We start from the raw sequence: 23,560 nt of genomic DNA on the forward strand, positions 1-23,560 counted from the left end.
CAAGCGGCTCTTATTCACCAATAACCTGCTCACCACTGCTAAGTTTGGGTTACACCAGGATCATTCGGCTCCAGACATCATTACAACCTTGGTCCAAACAGGGACAAAAGAGCTGTATTCCAGAGGTGAGGTGAGAGTGACTGCCTTTGACATCAAGGCAGCACTTGACTGAGTGTGGCATCAAGGAGTAAAACTGAAGTCAATGGGAATCAAGGGGAAAACTCTCCACTGGCTGGAGTCATACCGAGCACAAAGGAAGATGGTTGTGGTTGTTGGAGGCCAATCATGTCAGCCCCAGAACATCTTCAGCTGCTTCATCACTGACCTTCCCTCCATCATAAGGTGACTGCACAGTGTTCAGTTCCATTCGCAATTCCTCAGATAATGGAGCAGTCCATGCTCGCATGCAGCAAGACCTGGACGACATTCAGGCTTGGGCTGATAAGTGGCAAGTAACATTCGCACCACACAAGTGCCAGGCAATGACTATCTCCAACAAGCAAGATTCTAACCAACCACCCATGACATTCAATGGCATTACCATCGCCGAATCCCCAACCATCAACATGATGCTCCAGGTTGGCACCGCCCCACAGCAACACCATAAAGCATCCCTGCAATGACTAAAATGACTAAGCCATTCCTTTCACACTCACCACCATTGCGGGGGGTACCGTTATGTTTCACCATTCACTGCAACTCACTAAGCCACTTACAAAGGTGGACACAAATCTGTCCAACACTGGAAAGTGCTGAAAATGAAGATTTTTATGTTTGACAGCACGTTAACGGAAACTTGACATAAACATTGGATAACACACCCAAGTGGCCTCCTTGTTTGTTGTTAGTTGATGTGATTGCACTAGGATGAAGGTGAGTGTGAGGGGTTGCTAGTGAGATGGGGATGTGATAATGTAGATAGAGAGGGGTCGGTGGGCATGCAAGGTATGTTGGTGTGAGTAAGGATGTGCAGGGGTAGAGTTGGGAAGGCAGAGTGATGGGGATGTGATGAGAGGCACAGCAGGATGAAAGTGAGTGTGGCTTTGCACTCATGTTTCCTGATCTAATGAGATAATTGAAACATTTGTGGCACTGCACCCAGGTCCTCCTGACCACATCCCTGCCGGTGACCTCCTCTGTAATCTCAAACCAGGCTGTTTTGGTGTCCTGGGGAGGTCTCTTCTGCCCATTGGAAGGGAAGAGGACCTCCCTGCATGCTCTGACTCCCTCCATAAGCATATGGAGGGAGTCATCGGAGAACCAGAGCCTTGGTGAGACCACACCTTGAGTATTGTGTGCAGTTTTGGTCGCCTTATCTGAGGAAGGATGTTCTTGCCATGGAGGGAGTGCAGCGAAGATTCACCAGACTGATACCTGGGATGGCAGGAATGACGTATGAGGAGAGATTGGGTCGATTGGGCTTATACTTGCTGGAGTTTAGAAGAATGAATGGGAATCTCATTGAAAGTTATAAAATTCTAACAGGACTAGACAGACTAGATGCAGGAAGGATGTTCCCGATGGTGGGGGAGTCCAGAACCAGGGGTTACAGTCTAAAGATAAGGGGTAAGCCATTTAGGACAGAGATGAGGAGGAATTTCTTCACCCAGAGAGTGGTGAACCTGTGGAATTCTTTACCACAGAAGGCAGTTGAGGCCAATTCATTAAATATATTCAAGAAGGAGTTAGATACATTTCTTAAGGCTAAAGGGATCAAGGGATATGGGGAGAAGGCAGGGACAGGGTACTGAGTTTGGATGATCAACCATGATCTCATTGAATGGCGGAGCAGGCTCGAGGGGCCGAATGGCCTACTCCTGCTCCTAGCCTCTATGTTTCTATGTAACCTGGGTGCAGCCCTCTGCCTCTGTGTAGTCATTGTCAGTGTTTGCAGCATTCCAATGCTGTAATGCACTGACAGCACTATGTTACATTGACATTTAAATCCAATGTGGCCATGGCCCCTTTAAAGATCCTGGTTGAAAACACGTCATTGATGATGTCACCAGACCCGTACCATTTAATTGGGCCGGGTAACGCACAGGGCGGCCTTAATAGGCTCTATTAAGGGAAAGTCATTTTCAGCAGTGAGATAGAGCCAGCAGCGGGGTCGCAACCCGCCATGGCCAATGCCCATACTGGACCCACCCAGGTAGGCAAAATTTCAGATATTCGATCTCCCTTGTTAAAAATAGGAATAATGTTAGCTATTTGCCAGTCCTCTGGCACTACACGTTTTACTAACAAATGATTAAATATGTGTAATAGTGCCTCTGCTATCTCTTCCCTAGATTCTTTTAAAATGCACGGATGCAATCCATCCAGACCAAATGTTTTATCCTCTTTGCGTTTGAACATTTATTTAATATTTCTCTTTTTATTTTAAATATGGTTATTTTATTTCTAATTTCATCTTCCAATGTCATGTCCATACTGATGGTTAGTGTAGTGTCCGGGTATCAATAATACTTGGACTGCAGGAGAACAATAAAACAGGTATTTACTGAACAGAGGGGAACTCAAAACTGAAATACAGAAGCCTGCTATGGCTTTATATACAGGGGTGGTCACTGCCGGTACTGCAGTATAGAATCAGATCTTCTCTTAAAGGTACATACACAACAATTCCTCCCCTTTTAGATAAACAGTACATAACATTCATTTAACAATTAAATAATAACTAATTACAATTACAATTTTCTCTGTACTATATACATCAACTGAAATAATCATTTATAAGTTCAGTCTTTGAGGAGGCTTCCTGATCCTGAATGGATAGCGCCTTTCTCGAGTATCCTGTTCTTGCGGCGGAGTTGATTCTGGCTCATTGTCATTGGTTGGTTCGTCAGCTTCCAATACCACTGCTTCTGAGGTAGATGCAATCTGTACTTCGGGTTGATTACCAGGTGCACCTGCTCGTGGTATGGGTTTGGCTTGTTCCTGTGACTCTAGAATCTGGTCAGCATGGTGTCTCACGATGCTCTCTCCAACGTCCACTGTGTACATTAGTGGCCCCTGCTGTGTGCATATCGTTCCTGGCTGCCATTTTTCTGTTCGGTAGTCGCGGGCCAAGACTGGTTGCCCTATCTTGAAGCTCCTGGTTGGCTTCTCATTTATGTGCTGGAATTGCTTATCCTCAACATCTCGTCTTATGTTTGGTTTGAGCAAATCCAGGCGACATCTTAGCCTTCGGTTGAAGAACATTATGGCTGGAGCTTGGTTGGTGACTGCATGTGTCGCATTCCGGTAAGCAAACAAGAAATTATCCACCTTATGTTGTAGTGGTATGTCGTCATTATGCATTGCCTTTATTGCCTTTTTAAAGGTCTGAACAAACCTCTCAGCCAATCCATTTGTGGCTGGATGATATGGGGCAGATGTGTAATGCTTCACCCCATTATTCCTCAGAAACCTCCGGCAATCCTCTGACACAAACTGTGGCCCATTGTCGGAGCAAATCTGTTCTGGCAAGCCATTCCTGGCGAAGATGGTCCGTAGGACTGCAATAGTTTTCTCCGTGGTGGTGGAGGACATTTTGATGACCTCTGGCCATTTCGAATGGGCGTCCACAGCGATTAGGAACATTGAGTCCATAAATGGACCAGCAAAATCAATGTGTACCCATTGCCGTGGAGATGAGGGCCACTCCCATGGATGTAGCGGGGCCTGTGGTGGAGCGTTTTGGACCTTCTGGCATCCTGTGCATCTCTTGGTCATGTCCTCGATTTCTTTATCGATTCCCGGCCACCACACTAACGCCCTGGCTAGGCTCTTCATTTTTACCCCTCCCAGATGACCCTCATGAAGCTCATTGAGCACTCTATCTCTCAACTTGGGTGGAATTACCACTCGGGATCCACACATCAAGGTCCCCGGCACACTGACAGCTGTTCTCTCCTTGGCGAGAATGCTGGCAACAGTGAGTCACCATGTGCTGGCCATCCCTTCACCGTCAAATCATAGACCCGAGAGAGTGTCGGGTCATTTCGGGTTTCCTTCTCTATACTTGAGTTTGTAACAGGTAGTGCGCTGACCCTTCCGGACTGCGGCGGGCTCGGGCTCGATCGAGCGGCTCTGCAAAGGGGCCGTGCAGCGTCATCGGGAGGAAGAGAGAAAGAGAGAGGGTGGAGCGCACAGGGCGCGGTCGGTGCTCAAGAACCGGGCAGCGTGGAGATGATAGAACGAGGGGAAGGAAAAGTGATACGCGCTGAAGCCGCGGGTCGCCGCCATTGCCCTGTAGAACGCTAGGAGCAGCGTGGCAGCAAGGGGAAGAAGGAAAAGCGCGGGAGGCGCCATTTTATTCCATTGGGGAAGAAGGAAAAGCGCGGGAGGCGCCATTTTATTCCATTGGGGAAGAAGAAAAAGCGCGGGAGGTGCCATTTTAAATCACTCATGATGCCGAAGAGTGGCAGTATCACTGCTTTCGACAATGAGGTAGAACACTGCACCACGTATGTGGAAAGAATTGAAGTGTACTGCGAGGCAAATGAGGTGGCCAATGGAAAGAAGGCGTCGGTATTATTAAATTTGATGGGCGCGAGAACGTACGGCCTATTGCGGAATTTAATTACCCCAGCTAAACCAATGGAGAAAAGTTTTGAAGAAATTGTTAATACCTTACAGGAACACCTAAACCCTACACCGCTGCTGATAGCAGAAAGATTCAAGTTCCATAAAAGAAACCAGCACAAAGATGAGAGCAATGCTGACTATCTTACGGAACTATGCAAGGTATCGAAGTACTGCCAGTTCGGAGCAGGACTGGCAGACACCTTACGGGATAAGTTTGTCTGCAGGCTCCAGAGTGAAGGAACCCAGAAACGACTACTTTCGGAAAAGGACCTGACGTTAGAACAGGCTTTCAGCGTGGCAGTATCCTACGAAGCAGCAGCACGGGGTGCTGCGGAAATACAACAGAAACCACAAGAATACAGCGCTAACGAAATGGCATATGGAGCAGAAAAGTGCTATCGCTGCGGCAGAACAACCCATGATCAGAAGGACTGCTGGGTTAAGGACAAAGTATGCAGGCAATGTGGGAAAATGGGACACATAGCAAGAGTCTGCAGGTCGGGAAAGAAAACCAACACTACAAGAACTACTAAGGAAAAGTACAAGAAAGTAAAGAAATTGACATACTGCAGTTCGGAAGATCAGGAGAGTGATAAGGACTCCGGGAGCAGGAGACTAAGTTGTCTAAAGTTACACAACGTGATCACAAAGGAGGATCACCGAACCATTTGGGTCACCCTCATGATAGCAGGGTCCCCAGTAAAGATGGAATTGGACACAGGATCAGCCCTAACTGTCATGAATCGACGAGACTATGAGCGGCTATTCCCACACATACCCTTGAAGGACACGTCCATTGTATTGAAGACATACACGGGGCAAAAAGTCTACCCCAGAGGAAAAATAAGGGTGCCAGTTGAATACAACGGCAAGGAAACACAGAAACTGTATCTATATATACTACCAGATGGAGGACCACCATTATTGGGACATGAATGGATCCGAAAAATACAATTGGATTGGCATTCCATTCAGGCGCGTATTTACTGAACAGAGGAGAACTCAAGACTGAAATACAGAAGCCTGCTATGGCTTTATATACAGGGGTGGTCACTGCCGGTACTGCAGTATAGAATCAGTTCTTCTCTTAAAGGTACATACACAACAATTTGGTCACTTTTTTCTACTGCCATTATGTTAGCTCTAATAAATGCAGGTAATCCACCTCCCCTTTTTCCCTCTCTATCTTTTCTAAATATGTTATATCCCACAATGTTTAATTCCCAGTCCTGATCTTTCTGTAGCCATGTCTCACTAATCCCTATTATATCTGGTTCCTTGCAATATATTATTGCCTCCAGTTCCCCTGTTTTATTACGGACACTGTGTGCATTGCTGTACAGTTTAACTCATTTTTAATAGCAGTTCCTCTCACTTTATTTTTAACCATCTTTTTACACTCCTACAACTCTCCGAAAACACAGCATCAGTTTCCACATGTACGCTGACGACACCCAGCTCTAACTCACCACCACTTCTCGCAATGCCTCCACGGTCTCTAAATTGTCAGACTGCTTGACCGACATCCAGTTCTGGATGAGCAGAAATTTTCTCCAATTAAATATTGGGAAAACCGAAGCCATTGTTTTCAGTCCCCGACACAAACTCCATTCCGTAGCCACTGACTCCATCCCTCTCCCTAGCATTTGTCTGATGCTGAAGCACACTCACTGTTCGCAACCTTGGTGTCATATTTGACGCTGAACTGAGCTTCCGACCACATATCCGCAGCATAACGAAGACCGCCTATTTCTACCTCCGTAACATCACCCGTCTCCGCCCTTGCCTCAGCTCACCCGCTGCTCAAATCCTCATCCATGCCTTTACCTCTAGACTTGATTATTCCAATGCACTCCTGGCTGGCCTCCCACGTTCTATCCTACGTAAACTTGAGGTCATCCAAAACTCGGCTGCCCGTGTCATAACTTACACCAAGTCCCGTTCACCCATCACCCTTGTGCTCGCTGACCTACATTGGCTCCCAGTTAAGCAATGCCTCAATTTCAAAATTCTCATGCTCGTTTTCAAATCCCTCCATGACCTCGCCCCTCCCTATCTCTGTAATCTCCTCCAGCCCCCCAACCCCTCGAGATATCTGCGCTCCTCTAATTCTGCCCTCTTGAGCATCCCTGATTATAATCGCTCAACCATTGGCAGCCGTGCCTTCAGCTGCCTAGGCCCTAAGCTCTGGAATTCCCTGCCTAAACCTCTCCGCCTCTCTACTTCTCTTTCCTCCTTTAAGACGTTCCTTAAAACCTACCTCTTTGACCAAGCTTTTGGTCATCTGCCCTAATTTCTCCTTATGTGGCTCAGTGTCAAACTTTTTGTCTTTTAATACTCCTGTGAAGCGCCATGGAACATTTTACTATGTTAAAGGCGCTATATAAATACCAGTTGTTGTTGTTATTTATTCCCTGGCCATTTATGTCCTCCCTTAGTTTAGTCTGTCCTATGCTCTCCTTTCCTGTCTCGTTTATATTTAGGCTTGTTTTATTTCTTGTACATCCCGCCCCTTGTCTTACTAGTTTAAAGCCTTTGCCACCTCCCTATTTACCCTTTTCGCTAGAACACTGGTCCCATTCCGGTTCAGGTGGAGCCCGTCCCATCGGTACAGCTCCTTCCTGTCCCACTACTGGTGCCAATGTCCCATGAAAATAGAATCTCTCTTTCTGACACCAACCCTTTAGCCACACATTAACTCTACTGATCTGCCTAACTATGCCAATTTGCACATGGCTCGGGCAATAATTGAGAGTTTATTACCCTCGAGGTCCTGCTTTTTAATTTAGCTGCTAACTCCAGACTTTTGCAGGCATTCAGGGAGACACATCTGAAATGCTGCAATGAAATATGTAACTTCCACATGGGACCAAAAAGATGGTGAGGATGAAGCTGTAATAAGTGTGAGCAGAGCGGTTCTGATGTGCCTTCAATAACCACAAAACTAGAAGTTATAGACTTTAACAAGTTGGCTTTTAATCACTAAGATCAGAGCTAACATCTCAACACACTGACTGGCTCGCAGGAATGAGTCATACAGGTCCTGGGATCTTTATGTAAGAGAAGTCAGGGGCGGAGCCAAGAGCCAAGACCTGGAACATTCCAGGTTAGTCAGGAAAGAGGAAGTGAAACTATACACCGTGTGGGGGAGGGTAATATACATGAGTGCAAAACGAATACAGGCAAGCCAAACACATTTCATTACATTCACCCCTTCTTTAGATTTAGTCCATCGGGGTGATGTTTCTTAAAAGTTGGTATAAGTGAGTCTGTCAGGAGGTTTTGCGGTTCTCAGTGATCGGCGCAAAGCCGGTTGGGGTGCCTCTAGGGGAGTGGATTCTGGTTCCTCCGCTGTCCGGGCCTCCGCAGTGTCTTCCAGGTTATCTGCAGTGTCCTCCAGGTTAAAGTTGGGTATTGATACCTCTGGGCGTCCTGTCACTTTTTGGTGTAGGTCTTCCTCGGGTAGTCTCTCATCGTTCTCTCCGCTCCCCGAGGGAGCGAGGTCTTTTATGGAAACAGTGTCCTCTCGCCCGTCAGAGTATTCGATATAGGCGTACTGAGGGTTTGCATGGAGGAGCTGTACCTTTTCCACAAGGGGGTCCGTTTTATGGCCTCTCACGTGCTTCCGCAATAGTACTGTCCCCGGAGACATCAGCCATGCAGGTAGAGATATGCCCGAGGTAGATTTCCAGGGGAAAACAAACATCTTTTCGTGAGGGGTAGCGTTAGTGGCTGTACATAACAGAGACCTTATGGAGTGGAGCACGTCTGGGAGGACTTCCTGCCAGCGGGAGGTCGGAAGGCCTTTTGACTTTAAGGCTAACGTGACAGCCTTCCAAACAGTAGCATTCTCCCTTTCCACTTGCCCATTACCCCGGGGGTTGTAGCTAGTGGTTCTGCTAGTGGCTATCCCCTTTGAGAGCAAGAACTGGCGCAGTTCGTCACTCATAAATGACGTCCCCCTATCGCTGTGTATGTAGTTCAGCATGCCAAACATGCAGAAAAGATTACCGAGACACTTGATGACCGTGGCACTGGTCATGTCTGGGCAGGGAATGACGAAGGGGAAGCGGGAATATTCATCGATGATATTGAGGAAGTATACGTTACGGTCGGCAGAGGGAAGGGGTCCCTTGAAGTCCAGACTTAGGCGCTCGAATGGCCGTGTGGCTTTGATAAGGTGTGCACGGTCAGGCCTGTAGAAACGAGGCTTGCATTCCGCACAGATGCGGCAGGCTCTGGTCATTGCCCTGACCTCCTCGATGGAGTGGGGCAGATTGTGGGACTTTATAAAATGGTATAGTCGGGTGACCCCTGGGTGACAGAGGTCGTTGTGGAGACCCTGTAATTTGTCCGTATGAATGCTGGCACACATTCCCCGCGATAGGGCGTCTGGGGGTTCATTAAGGGCTCCCGGCCTGTACATAATATCATAGTCGAACGTGGATAGTTCGATCCTCCACCTGAGTATTTCATCATTCTTGATTTTCCCCCTTTGTTTGTTATTAAACATGAAAGCCACCGACCGCTGGTCGGTGAGCAGGGTGAAACGTTTGCCGGCTAGGTAGTGTCTCCAGTGCCGCACTGCCTCCACTATAGCCTGTTCCTCCTTCTCGACAGAAGAGTGCCTGATTTCAGGTCCCTGAAGGGTTCAGGAGAAGAAGGCCACAGGTCTCCCAGCCTGATTGAGGGTCGCAGCTAAAGCAAAGTCTGACGCATCGCTTTCGACTTGAAAGGGAATGCTTTCGTCCACTGCACACAGTGCAGCCCTTTCAATGTCCTGTTTGATACTGGTGAAAGCCTCCCGAGCTTCAGCTGATAGTGGGAAGGACGTCGATTTAATGAGGGGTCGGGCCTTATCAGAGTAATTGAGCACCCATTGGGCATAATATGAAAAAAAACCCAGGCACCTTTTTAAAGCTTTGGGATTGTGTGGCAGGGGCAGTTCCTTTAGGGGGCGTAATCGGTCAGGGTCCGGTCCAATTACCCCATCTTCCACCACACAGCCGAGGATACAGAGACGGGTTGTGTTGAAGACACATTTGTCTTCGTTGTAGGTTAGATTCAGCTTTAGGGCAGTTTTTAAAAATCTCGCAAGATTTAGATCGTGGTCTTGCTGGTTGTGCCCGCAGACAGTGACATTGTCCAGATAGGGGTAGGTAGCTTGTAGTTTATTCTCGTCAACCATGCAGTCCATCTCACGTTGGAAGACCGAGACCCCATTTGTTACCCCGAAGGGCACTCTGAGAAAATGGTAGAGGCGTCCGTTCGCCTCAAAGGCGGTGTATGGCGGTCCTCCGTTCTAATGGGGAGCTGGTGATACGCGGATTTGAGGTCGATAGTCGAGAAGACTCGGTATTGCGCGATCTGGTTGACCATTTCTGATATGCGGGGTAAAGGGTAGGCGTCCAGCTGGGTATAAATATTAACAGTCTGGCTGTAGTCAATTACCATCCGTTTCTTTTCGCTATTTTTAACTATGACTACTTGGGCACGCCACGGACTGGTACTGCATTCAATAATGCCTTCCCGCAGGAGTCTGTCCACTTCCGCCTTGATAAAGTGTCTGTCTTCCAGACTGTACCGTCTACTTTTGGTCGCTATGGGCCTACAGTTCGGAGCGAGATTAGCGAATAAAGAGGGCGGGCTGATTTTTAAGGTTGATAGGCCACAGACTGTGAGTGGCGGCTGGGACCCGCCATATGCTAGCGTGACACTTTCGTGGTGGCACTGGAAGTCCAGGCCCAAGATTACATTAACACAGAGTTCTGGCATCATGAGGAGTTTAAAATCCTTGTAGTCCGTGCCTTTTACAGTCAGTGTTACCACACAGTAGCCCAAAATGTCCGAAGTGTGGGGCTTAGCAGCCATAGCAATTCTGCTCCGTGTAGGGGTTACCGTTAATGAGTGCCGCCGTACCAGGCTAGGGTGGATAAAACTCTCGGTACTCCCACAGTCAATTAAACATTTAGTTAAATTCCCGTTTACCTGTATGTCCATCATGGATTTTGTCAACGGGTGTGGCCTGGATTGATCCACCGTGATCGAAGCCACTGTTGGGCCCTGGGCGGCCGTTGAGTCGGGAAAAGATGGCGGATCCCAAGATGGCGGCCCGCACGGCACGCACGAGGCGGTGACGGAGTTGGAAATCGGATTCCCCCTGCAGACTTTGCTAAAATGCCCCTTTTTCTTACATTTGAAGCATGTAGCGTCCTTCGCTGGGCATCGTTGTCTGGGGTGCTTGGCCTGGCCGCAGAAGTAGCATTTCGGGCCTCGAGACATTGCCGCTGTAGTTGGACTCCTGGGTGAACTTCTGTGTGGGGACTCCGGTGGCGTAGAGCTGGTCTGAGACCTGGATGGGGAAGATGGCTGATTCCAAGATGGCGGCCCCCTCGGCGCGCATGAGGCGGTGAGGGCCGCATGGCCGGAAGAATAAGAGTCAGAGTTTCTCTGGGCCACGTCCAGCGATCGCGCAGTGGCCACTGCCTTTTTTAAGTCCAGGACCTCCTTCTCCAGCAGTCTCTGCCGGATATAATTCGATTTGAGGCCCGTGATGAAAGAATCGCAGACCAATTCATCAGAGTACGCGTTGGCCGTCACGGCCTTGCAGTTACAGTCCCGGACCAGGTCCTTTAGGCCCTGTAAGAAATCGTCCATTGATTCCTCTGGTCGCTGCCTGCGTGTAGCCAGCAGATGTCTGGCGTACACTTCGTTTACCGGCCTCTGGTATTGGGCCTTCAGGATAGTGATGGCCTCCGTGTAAGAGGTGGCGTCCCGGATGAACGAATAAATCCGATGATTAACGCGAGTAGTCAGTAGACACAGTTTATCTACCTCGCTAGCGGATGAGGCCCTCGCAAAGAGTTCGAAGCATTTGAGCCAGTGTCCAAATTGATTTGATGCTTCAGCAGAATGTGGATCCAAGTCCAGACGCTCTGGTTTTAGGAGTCGATCCATCCTAGTATTCTTTAGTGATTAAAATTGATGTGCCTTCAATAACCACAAAACTAGAAGTTATAGACTTTAACAAGTTGGCTTTTAATCACTAAGATCAGAGCTAACATCTCAACACACTGACTGGCTCGCAGGAATGAGTCATACAGATCCTGGGATCTTTATGTAAGAAAAGTCAGGGGCGGAGCCAAGAGCCAAGACCTGGAACATTCCAGGTTAGTCAGGAAAGAGGAAGTGAAACTATACACCGTGTGGGGGAGGGTAATATACATGAGTGCAAAACGAATACAGGCAAGCCAAACACATTTCATTACAGGTTCTAATGCAGCCCAGGGTCTGTAACGATCCTTTCCGTGTACTCTTTTGATGCACACTTCAAACAAATAAATGGTAACTAATAAAACTTTAAATAATACTTAACAACTTAAATTAAAATTGTGTTGGCCGGGGTGATGATGCACTCCAGTCCCTGCGGCACCCACCGGTCGCGGAAGGCCTCAAGTGTGCCAGCGGACACCACGTGCTCCACCTCCAGGGCCACCCGGGCGCAAACATGGCCGTGGAAGAGAGATAGGCAATCGGGCCGAACGACCCCCTCGACCGCCCGCTGCCTGGACCAGTTGATGGCCACTTTGGCCAGGCCCAGGAGCAGTCCTACGAGGAGGTCCCTCGATCTGCCTGCTCCCCTCCTGTAAGGGGTCGTTTTAACGAGCTTGTGGTGTGCGAGATCGGTTTTTGATTTCACACTGCTCGTGAGCGGTTCCGAAGCGCTCCCCCCTCATCGGTTCTAGACACTGGGCTTATTGCCAGACCACCTTGATGTGTTGGCCCAGCTTGTGACTCGGAAGACAAATGGATCAGGTGAGACAAGGTAAGTTTTAAATCAAAGGTATCTTTATTTTTAAGGAGAATAAAACATAGAGAATGAAGAAACAATGCAGACAAAAATCATGAACACGCCTCTCAATGGGAACTAAAATTTAACACACAAGAGTTACTTTGACTATCATAATACATCAATTCTAGATCAGCGATATAATAAAACGGGGGTGGAGAAAGCGCACGGCACAACGAAGGATGAATAACACTCCCGAATTACAAAGCCCTTAATATTAAAAACCCTCCCGTCTCCACAGTATACCTCAACTAGATCAGCTAGGTTGAGTTGGGCCTCTATGCTCACCAGGGTTTTTAAAACTGTCCTTGACCTTGGTGCTCCTGTATCGTCCGGGATCTCCAATCTTCCTTATGGGACCGGCTCCTGAACCTGCTGTCCTGCTCGAACTTGTAGGCCCTCCGTGCTCCTCGAACCGTAATCGAACCTCTCCACTCGCTCTGCCTTTGACCTCGTGTCTGTGTGAAACTGTGTTTTTTAATGTCTCTTTTCCCCCAACAGTTATACTGTTTTCTTGCCCTTACCTTGGCGCCAAATCAGGGGTTTTCTTTTGTTAAAGTAATGGGCAGGCTGCTTTGACAAAAGCGGGTACTTTATTTTAATGTCTTGTAAATGAAACTAATGGGATCTGTCCTGTGTCCCTCTGAGTTTGGTACAGATAATAGGTTTTGTCTGTGCTCTGCGATTTCAGAGATGGGTTTGCGTTTTGCTAGCAATTAACACACCTTGAGGTGTATATACTTTTGTTTTGACTTCGTTACTACTGTAACCATTTTACCATATCAATTGCAGTCAGTTCTGGAATCTTCTAATCGGTGGTGACTCAGGTTTCTTTAAGATACTGCAGTGGTATGTCCTTCTGAAATGAGTCATGTGATCTGCCAACTCCATCTTGTGTTCATAAAATGTGGCCATTTCAGGGGTTTTACAATGTAGACTGTATTTTCCTGGATTTTTGCGAATCCTACACTCCGCACCGGGTGACCAAAGATCAGGAGCGTGGGACTGAAGTGCAGCCAAAAATCGAAGAGCAGCCCCTTCAAATAATGGAAGAGGGGCTGCAACCTCTCACATTCCACATAGATCCTTTCAGTGTACTCTTTTTGTTGGGTGATTAACCAATTAGTCTGTAAATTAATAAAACTTTAAAAGAACCTTAACAAATTAAATCAAAATTTAATTGGCCAGGGTGATGATGCACTCCAGACCCCGCAGCGCCCACCGGTCGCGGAAGGCCTCGAGCGTGCCGGCGGACAATGCGTGCTCCATCTCCAGGGCCACCTGGGCGCGAACATGGCCGCGGAAGAGAGGCAGGCAATCGGGCCGAATGACCCCCTCGACCGCCCGCTGCCTGGACCAGTTGATGGCCTTTTTGGCCAGGCCCAGGAGCAGTCCCATGAGGAGGTCCTCCAATCTGCCCACTCCCCCTCTGCACCGGGTGACCAAAGATCAGGAACATGGGACTGAAGTGCAGCCAAAAATTGAAGAGCAGCCCCTTCAAATAATGGAAGAGGAGCTGCAACCTCTCACATTCCACATAGATCCTTTCAGTGTACTCTTTTGATAGGGGTGGATAAACAAATTATCTGTAACTTAATAAAACTTTAAATAAAACTTAGCAAATTAAATTAAAATTTGGTTGTCCGGATTGATGATGCACTCCAGTCCCCGTGGCGCCCACCGGTCGTGGAAGGCCTCAAGCGTGCCGGCGGACACCGCGTGCTCCATCTCCAGAGCCACCCGGGCACGAACATGGCTGTGGAAGAGAGGCAGGCAATCGGGCCGAATGACCCCCTCGACCGCCCGCTGCCTGGACCAATTGATGGATCTTTTGGCCAGGCCCAGGAGCAGTCCTATGAGGAGGTCCTCCGATCTGCCCGCTCCCCTCCGCACCGAGTGACCAAAGATCAGGAGCGTGGGACTGAAGTGCAGCCAAAAATCGAAGAACAGCCCCTTCAAATAATGGACGAGGGGCTGCAACCTCTCACATTCCACATAAATCCTTTCAGTGTAATGATAGGACAAGAACTGCCTGAAAATGATGGCGTCCTGTTGCAGTGCTGAAGATAAGTCAACGAAGTAATATTTCCTATTTGGAATTGTGTCTAGTGGTAGTGTATAGTTGTTTCTCAGCAAAACTAAGCTTACCAAAACCAGTACATGAATACTGCCTATATTGGTATTGCTAGAGTACTGGAAATTCTACAATTTACACGGAGGAATTCCAATATGAGCAAAAATAACAACAAAATCTAGGGCTTTGGAGCTGTGTCTTGTATGTCATTCACAAGCTGGAATTCCAGCCCTGTTGTTTTAAAAGGGTTCATAGGTTTTGAAAATGTTCTGTCTGGCGTACAAGTTTATATTGTATAAATACTGCTTTATATAGACTATCGCAGAAGTACAGGTGTTCAGATACTTGGTAACATGAATGTACCTGTAATTGATAAATGGTGTACTTGTATATACTTATCAATAAATATCCCAATGCTTGTTTAGAGGAATTTCCGTTTATATTTCTTGAAGTGGGGATTTGGGGAATAGAAAGGGAAAAGTTGTCCCAAGATTTTATTATCCAGGTATGCACCTACAAAGGTTTTCCTGGCGTGGAAACTTGTCTGGCAGGGTTCTTTAAAGCTGCCGACAAAATCGGCAAGTAAAGTTCCAAGTAATACAGCAGAATTTTGTTTTAAAACAAACATCCCGTGATTCAAAATACAGAATGATGATTCCTTTCTGTACTCAAGGCAACTTTCCATAAAATGCTGTAGGATTGGCTTTAAAAAAAAATATTTTCCAGATACTCAGTCAAACCCTAAGCACAGTTGAGGAGTGGAGTGCTGTTTTATGAAGCCCAGAAAGGTGGTCCGTCTAGCCGACTAGTTGAATAGTCTCTAACCTGTCAGTGTTTGTAACTTTGTTTTACATGTACTTAAGCTGGGAAAAGTCACTTCAATTCTACTTACAATTCTGTACATCCTATTTCGGATCTGGTTGACAGAAAGGCCATTTGGAATTAATGGCGTGGAAATGGCTTCTGAAGTGTACATGGTTAAGCTGCACTTCATTATATTCACCTCCCTGTAAAATTGTCTGTATTTGGGTAATATGTGCACCCTAACCTTTATTCATGGCATGTTTTCAAATGGCTGGATTGAGTGTGTTCAGTTCTTGGTGGTTACCCCCACCCACTCCCTCCTACAAATAGATTATTTTTTCATTGATTAAAATTTTTCAGTGAGTTGCATTTTGTAACATTAATATCTTCTTCCTTTCTGCGATAAATATAGATTTGTGTTATCCTTTACTCTGGGGACGCCTTCGCCTTTTAGAAGCCTACGGCTCATCTTCCTAACGACCGTGCGTTGCTACGTGATGTCATCCCCGGGCTCCGGCGCGGGATTCCTGGCGGCGGCTGGTTGCGGCAGTCGGGCGGGCCGCTGCTCAGCTTCTTTCCGGACCCGATGGAGCGGCAGAAGGCGGCTTCCGATGCTGCAACGCGGCCAAGCGGACAGTGAGAGTCTGCGGACTCCAGCTGCGGGCGCCATGTGTCGGCCTCACTGAAGAAACAAAAGGTGATTTGGAGCCCGGCACAGTCGGTACACCCCCGGTTAGAACCGGCTATACCGCCCCCCGTTAGAGCCGTCTATACCCCCCGCCCCCCGTTAGAGCCGTCTGTACCCCCCGTTAGAGCCGTCTATAACCCCCGCCCCCCGTTAGAGCCGTCTATACCCCCCGCCCTCCGTTAGAGCCGTCTATACCCCCCGTTAGAGCCGTCTATAACCCCCGCCCCCCGTTAGAGCCGTCTATACCCCCCGTTAGAGCCGTCTATAACCCCCGCCCCCCGTTAGAGCCGTCTATACCCCCCCCGCCCCCCGTTAGAGCCGTCTATACCCCCCGTTAGAACCGTCTATAACCCCCGCCCCCCGTTAGAGCCGTCTATACCCCCCCCGCCCCCCGTTAGAGCCGTCTATACCCCCCGTTAGAACCGTCTATACCCCCCGCCCCCCGTTAGAGCCGTCTATACCCCCCGCCCCCCGTTAGAGCCGTCTATACGCCCCCCGTTAGAGCCGTCTATACCCCCGCCCCCCGTTAGAGCCGTCTATACTCCCCGTTAGAACCGTCTATACCCCCCCCCCCGCCCCCCGTTAGAGCCGTCTATCCCCCCCCCCCCCCGGTTAGATCCAGCTATACCCCCCCCCTCCTCCTCCTAGTTAGATCTGGCTATGCCCCCCCCCCGGTTAGATCCGGCTATGCCCCCCCCCCGTCTCCCGGTCAGATCTGGCTACCTCCCCCTCCCCCTCCCCCTCCTCCTCCCTCCTGTTAGAGCCGGCTACACCCCCACACCACCCCCACTGTTAGAGCCGGCTACTACACCCCCCCCACCCCCCGTTAGAGCCCGGAGCAGCCCGCGGCCCCCCCCCCCCCGAGCCCGGTACACCCACCACCACCCGTAGATCACAGGGCTTTCCTGTGAGTTAAACAAGCATGGAAATGTGGTGCCAAGTAAGTGAATCTTCACAGACCATATTAATGGTACTGAGGAGAAAGTGTGTTTTGTATCTGGTGGCCTGTTTGCATATCAATATGTTGTAGCTGTTTCTGAATTGTGATACTGTTCATTCAATAGCCAACTTGAAGTGAATTTGAGTGGTTTAAAAAAAAGATTCTGATCAAGTATTGCAATCCCTCTGACTTTGATTCAGATGAAACTCACATTTGACATCTTGAGGGACAGGGCACAGCAAGACTCACATACTGAAAGCAGTATAGAGGATGAAAACCGGCAAAATTCGCCATTCAAAGATTTACCGACTGTGTTATAGTTGGCTCAGTGGTAGCACTCCTGCCTCAAGTCAGAAGGTTAAGTTCAAGTCCTATTCTAGGACTTAAGCATGTAATCTAGGCTGACACTTCACTCCATTGCTGCAGGAGTGCGACAGTGTCACAAATGCTGCCTTTTGGATGAGACAAGGCTCTGTCTCCCTGTTCAGCTGGACGTAGAAGACTCTGTGGTGGTGTTTGAAAAAGAGTATGGGATTTCTCCTGATGCCCTGGGCAGTATGTATCCCTCAACCAACATCAGTAAAACAGATCAATTCATCCTTTTTCCTCAACCTAGGATTCCCCTCTACCGTGGCTGACACGGCCCTCAACCGTGTCCGTTCTATCTCCCGCACTTCTGCCCTCACCCCTTCCCCTCCCTCCCAGAACCACAATAGAGTTCCCCTTGTCCTCACCTTTCACCCCACCAGCCTCCACATTCAACGGATCATCTTCCGCCACCTCCAGCGTGATCCCACCACCAAACGCATCTTCCCCTCACCTCCCCTTTCAACATTCCGTAGGGACCGCTCCCTCCGCGACATCCTAGTCCACTCCTCTACAACCCCCAGCACCCCTTCCCCTTCGCCTGGCACCTTCCCATGCAAGTGCAGGAGATGCAACACATGCCCTTATACCTTCCCACTGTCCAGGGCCCCAAACACCCCTTCCAGGTGAAACAGCGATTTACTTGTTGTACTTGCAATTTAGTGTACTGTGTTCGCTGCTCATGGTGTGGTGTCCTCTACATTGGGGAGACCAAATGCAGATTGGGTGACTGCTTTGCGGAACACCTCCGTTTAGTCCGTAAGGGGGACCCCGAGCTCCCGGTGGCTTGTCACTTTAATTCACCGCTCCATTCCCACTCAGACCTCACCGTCCTCGGCCTCTTGCATTGTTCCACGGAAGCTCAGCGTAAGCTTGAGGAACTTAGAATCTTTCGATTAGGCACTCTACAGCCCTCTGGACTCAACATAGAGTTCAACAATTTCAGATCATAACCTCGGCCCCTATCATATATATATATTTTCTTTTTTTTTCTTCCCTCCCACATGGCAGCTGTCCTTCACTCTGCCAGCGCAATTCACACTCCAAGTAGAGCCATCCTTTATTCCTTAACCTGCCCCATTACCACCTCCTCTCACCTTGAATATCTCTTAATCTCTCCTGCTTTCTATCCTATCACTGACCTTCCCTTTTGTTCTTTCATCCCCTCCCCCTTTTCCCAGCCCCTAAACCTGCTTTCCATTTCCTGCTTTTTTTCCAGTTCTGACGAAAGGTCATCGACCTGAAACGTTAACTCTGTTTCTCTCTCCACGGATGCTGCCCTGGCCTGCTGAGTTTTTCCAGCGTTTTCTGTTATTTAGGATTTCCAGCATCTGCAGTATTTTGCTATCAATTCATCTCATTGCTGTTTGTGCACAAAATTAGCTGTGTAAGAACAGTGACTGCACTTCAAAGTAATTCATTGACATTAGCGATATGCTGAGGACACAAGCGGCACTATACCAATGCGACTTCTTTCTTTATGTTTTTATAAGTTTGTCTAAAGGTCTCTCTTTAATTCATAGGTGACTATGGAGATCAGTGGTCTCCCACTGGAGTTGTGGCGCCTGATCCTTGCATATTTGCCTCTCCCAGACCTGGGTCGCTGCTGTGTGGTGTGCAGGGCCTGGTACGAACTGATTCTCAGCCTGGATAATACCCGATGGAGGCAGCTGTGTCTTGGATGCAGTGAGTGCAAACACCCAAACTGGCCTAATCAACCTGATGTTGAGCCCCATTCCTGGCGGGAGGCTTTTAAACAACACCATTTAGCTTCAAAAATCTGGACCAAAAATGCCCAGGACCTGGAATCCTCAAACTGTTTGTATTTATTTAGGCGGAAAAAGGATAGAAAAACTATATTCGTCGGCCCAACAAGTGAACATGTAAACCTCAGGAGTGCCTTAGCAGTTGCCAACGTGTATGATAAGATTATTATTTCCCCTGGAGTATATGAAGAACAGAATGAGGTGACTTTAAAGGTCCCCGTAGAGATAATTGGACATGGAAAGCTAGGGGATGTGGCACTCCTCATTAGTTTCGACCAACACTGTCCAACAGCACGGCTATGCAATCTGGTCCTCATGCCTGCGTGGTTCACACCTGTTGTGTACAAGGTGAGCATCCATTCCAGAATATCTAGTAGAAACGTGAGAATTGTTAGATGAAAAATTACCAAGATCCATCTAGTTGGCCTTCTACCATCCTGATAGTTGTATGATGCAATGTTAATGGAGTTGATTAATCAGAGCAACCAATCTCTAAATTAGTCTACAACAGACCCAGACATGAGGCGAGGAAAACCCCAGTGGCGGAAAGCTTTGGGAACCATCTGTTCCTCCCAGGCATCCGACACTTTTCATACGTCATGTCTCAAATGACTCATATACTGTATATTTGGTGTGTCTTATTATCATGGATTAAGCAGGTATCTTCCTAAAGAGGAGATCTTTCACCTCATTAATCCAGTATGCAAGTCTCGCGGTTTACCAGGTTTGAGAGGCTAAAGACTGGAGCTTGATCTAATGTACACCCCAGTCCCAAGAAAATGTCTTGAAACGAGAGACCTTCTATTTATAGGCGCCTTTTGGGAATGGCCAGTAATCATCCTTCAGCTGCACGCATGCGTGTGCACTGAAAAGGAAGGTTGAGTAAATGCTACAAAAGCTCTGGTTATCTGACCTTTCTAGAAGCTGGTGGTTTATAGATTTATTAACTACATGCTCAATCCATATTGCATTGTGCTTTTTATTTTTGCTGAACCACATCCCATTTCCTGCAACAAAGAGCTTTGTGTAGTTCAAGTTACTGTAATAATTTAAACCTGCCCGGTATTAGAAGCTCTTGCCTCCTTGCCAGGTAATGGTGCCGTTTAAATCTCGGAGGAGGGGTGGGGGGATCACGTTAGCCCACAGTGGATGTCTACATTAGTCTGTGTTTGTGCTAAACCTCTTGGCAACTAGTAAAGAAGTGGACTGAAATTTTAAGGCTCTTCACATTGCTTTGGTACATCGCGATCGCCTCCTGAAAACCAATAACATAAAGCCACGACAACTTTTAGACCATATACGTTGGATATGAGCTAGCAACCTGGCTGGATGCAGCAGGCTTATTATTTCAATAAGGTGTCGATACAACTTAAGCTGGAAGTCTGACACTGTTCTAGGTGGGAGGGGACTAAGATTTAGCTGCATTTCAGCATTTGGCGAATGCTTTGTTTTACAGATGTTTTTTTTTAATGTGAGATCATCCACCTTACCAGTGATGTGAACTGATCATGATTTGCCCTACAGTCATTTGCATATTTTGAGGATGTAATTTGCAATTTTCTGCTCTATTCTCAACTGTGTCATTTTCAAGACTGAGTTCGATAGATTTTTGTTCAGTAAGCATATCAAGAGATATGGATCAAATGAAGGTAAATGGAGTTGAGGTACAGATCAGCCATGATCTAATTGAATGGCGGAACAGGCTTGAGGGGCTGAATGGCCTACTCCTATTCCTCAATTCCATAGTGTAGAAAATATAGGATGGCCCAATGGACAGGTATTATCCTTCAATCCTATGACCTATACTTGATAACCCAGTGCACTGCACAAAAATAGTCTTGTGCATTATTATTCATTTGCTTTAGCTGACTATTTCCTATTTAGTTGACAACACCCATGTTGCTGATGTTCTGTAAATAGTCTTGTTGAATAAGTCATGAATTAATAACATAATTTAGATTAATAATTCATATCAGTTTACTAGATTATTGATTATGAACCTCTCTAAATGTCAATATTCAATTGAGTTGTAGTGAGGCTAAACGAGTATCTTGTCAAATTTTATTCTGATAATTTGTCATTATCCTGTCAAGAAATATTCAAACATCATTTTGAAAAGGTGAAGATATGGCCTCATTGGAACTCTCACTGTGGAGAAGTTTAGCGTGAATATTAGCTTGAGGAAAATCTTATTACATTATGTTTTTGAGCATGGAGAAGGGAGTGTGTATGCAAGGGCTATGAACAGTGATCTTGTGAGCAGTTTAGAATGCATCACAGAATTATAAAATATGGAATGAAACACTGCATTTGGCCCATCTAGGCAACTATCTAAAACAAACTGTGTCCAATTAACACTATATTATTAACTCTCCCCAACTTGTTTAAGCTCCCAAACAATCACAGGTAAAATGTCCGAAAGGATAATACTGAAATTTCTCCCTGATCTTAAAAGCCAATCAGGCAGAAGCTCATTACATTATCGAACCCTGGCCGATTGCATTCCACTGATAGCTGGTCTGTGGCTGTGCTCCATTTGAAAGCAGGGAGGGAGATGGAGGCATTTAGGGAGAAGCATAATAGTCGAAAGAGCTGCTCCCAGTGGAGTGGATAGGGGAGCGAGAAGTAGACCAGTGCTGGACGGACAGAGGACTGTGCAGCTGTATGACTGAGGGGCTGCTGAAGTTTAGTGCGGTAAGGCCATGAAGTAAGTGAGGATGGGAAACTTAAAACAAATTCATTGGGGATGCAGCGGAGCTTGTTCAGAGTGTGGGACTTTGCGTGGGTGAGGATACAGGTTGCAGTATTCTGTAGGATCTGTAACTGTGGGAGGAGGTTTGCAAGAGCAATGCTTGAGAAATTGAATGTTGAAATGATAAAGGTGTGGTTTATGCTTTTCATAGTTATAGAAGACAGATTGGAGCAAAGGTAGAAGAAAACAGTGTTGGTAAGAGAGTAGATGTGGAAAACAAAGTAATCTCCAGAGAGAGTGCAGTTTTTTTGCCATCTTCCTTAAACTGTTTATAACAAGAAAATGTTAATGGTCAGGGGAATGGTTGATTGATGTACAACAACTAGGATAAAGACAATTAAACTATGGCGCATCACACGAGGGGGAGGGCACATTTTCTCTAGCTTGTAAAATTCCTTTGTTTTCATGCACTGATTAAGATGCAAGAATAACCTACATTGAGGTGTTTAAAGTTCTTGACTAAATGAAAGTGAAGGGGTTAGTAAATGCTTTTAAATCATGCACAATGCCTTTTTATGCTAGAACACAAAGTAAGGGTTTGTCGAACAGCGAAGAAGACATAGGTTAGCGGGATGGGCTGGCAGATGCAGGTTAGCGGGATGGGCTGGCAGATGCAGGTTAGCGGGATGGGCTGGCAGATGCAGGTTAGCGGGATGGGCTGGCAGATGCAGGTTAGCGGGATGGGCTGGCAGATGCAGTTTAACATGAAGTGTGAAGAAATGCATTTTGGGAGGATGAAATAAAGAGTAGCTTGCCTTTCAAAAGCTAGGCTTTATTAACCTTAAAAAACCAGCAGTACATGTTGAGCACCCAGTCTCAACCAAACTGTAGAAACTGAATTTAAGATGGCCACCACAGGTCACATGGAATCAACTAACCAATAAGTTTACAGCATATATCTCAAGGCAGGAAAACAGGCAACCAATTACAATGCTTCTTATAAAACAAGAATAATCACCACAGAGGAACATCCGGAAAAAGGAGTAGAGACTCGATGGAAAGATACTGACGGGAATGGAGGAAGGAAAACCTAGGTGTGGAAATACGGAATTCCCTGAAAGTACGAGTGGAAATAGGTAAAGCCGTAAAAAAGGCCAGTAGCATTTTGGGTTTTATAAATAGGTGCATAGAGTACAAGAGCAAAAAGGTAATGATAACTTGTGTTTATATAGCACATTTAACGTAGTAAAACATCCCAAGGAGTTTCACAGGAGCGTAATCAGGCCAAACTTGACACCAGACCATTGAAGGAGACATTAGGACAGGTGACCAAAAGATGGGGCAGAGTTCAATGTTGGGTATCATTGCACAGTGTCAGATTGAGGGGGCACAGTTCAATGTTGGGTATCATTGCACAGTGTCAGATTGAGGGGGCACAGTTCAATGTTGGGTATCATTGCACTGTACCAATAGGTCTAAGAGCGTTAAACAAGCCTGAAGGCTTTGTGTCTTAATGCGAGGAGCATCCGTAATAAGATGGATGAATTAGCTGCGCAAATAGAGGTAAACAAATATGATTTGATTGGGATTACGGAAACATGGCTCCAGGGTGGCCAAGGCTGGGAACTCAACATCCAGGGGTATTCAATATTCAGGAAAGATAGGCAAAAAGGAAAGGGAGTGGGGTAGCATTGCTGGTTAAAGAGGGGATTAACGCAATTGTAAGGAAGGATATTAGCTCTGATGATGTGGAATCTGTATGGGTAGAACTGAGAAATACCAAGGGGCAGAAAACATTAGTGGGAGTGG

The 23,560-nt window shown here is 47.1% G+C and overlaps 1 protein-coding gene across 1 annotated transcript in view; it reads left to right on the forward strand.

Moving 5' to 3' along the window:
• The first annotated feature begins 15,744 nt into the window (after positions 1 to 15,744).
• Positions 15,745 to 23,560, forward strand: part of fbxo10 (F-box protein 10) — an 81,582-nt gene continuing 73,766 nt past the window's right edge. The window contains exons 1-2 of the mRNA XM_085983631.1: positions 15,745 to 15,996; positions 18,817 to 19,407. Coding sequence (XP_085839757.1) covers positions 18,823 to 19,407 — 585 coding nt within the window. The 5' untranslated portion in view covers positions 15,745 to 15,996; positions 18,817 to 18,822. The remainder of the gene's footprint in view (positions 15,997 to 18,816; positions 19,408 to 23,560) is intronic.

Source organism: Somniosus microcephalus, chromosome 1, assembly GCF_052327205.1.
Source record: "Somniosus microcephalus isolate GS21.2 chromosome 1, FLI_Smic_1.0, whole genome shotgun sequence".
Lineage (NCBI taxonomy): Eukaryota > Metazoa > Chordata > Chondrichthyes > Squaliformes > Somniosidae > Somniosus > Somniosus microcephalus.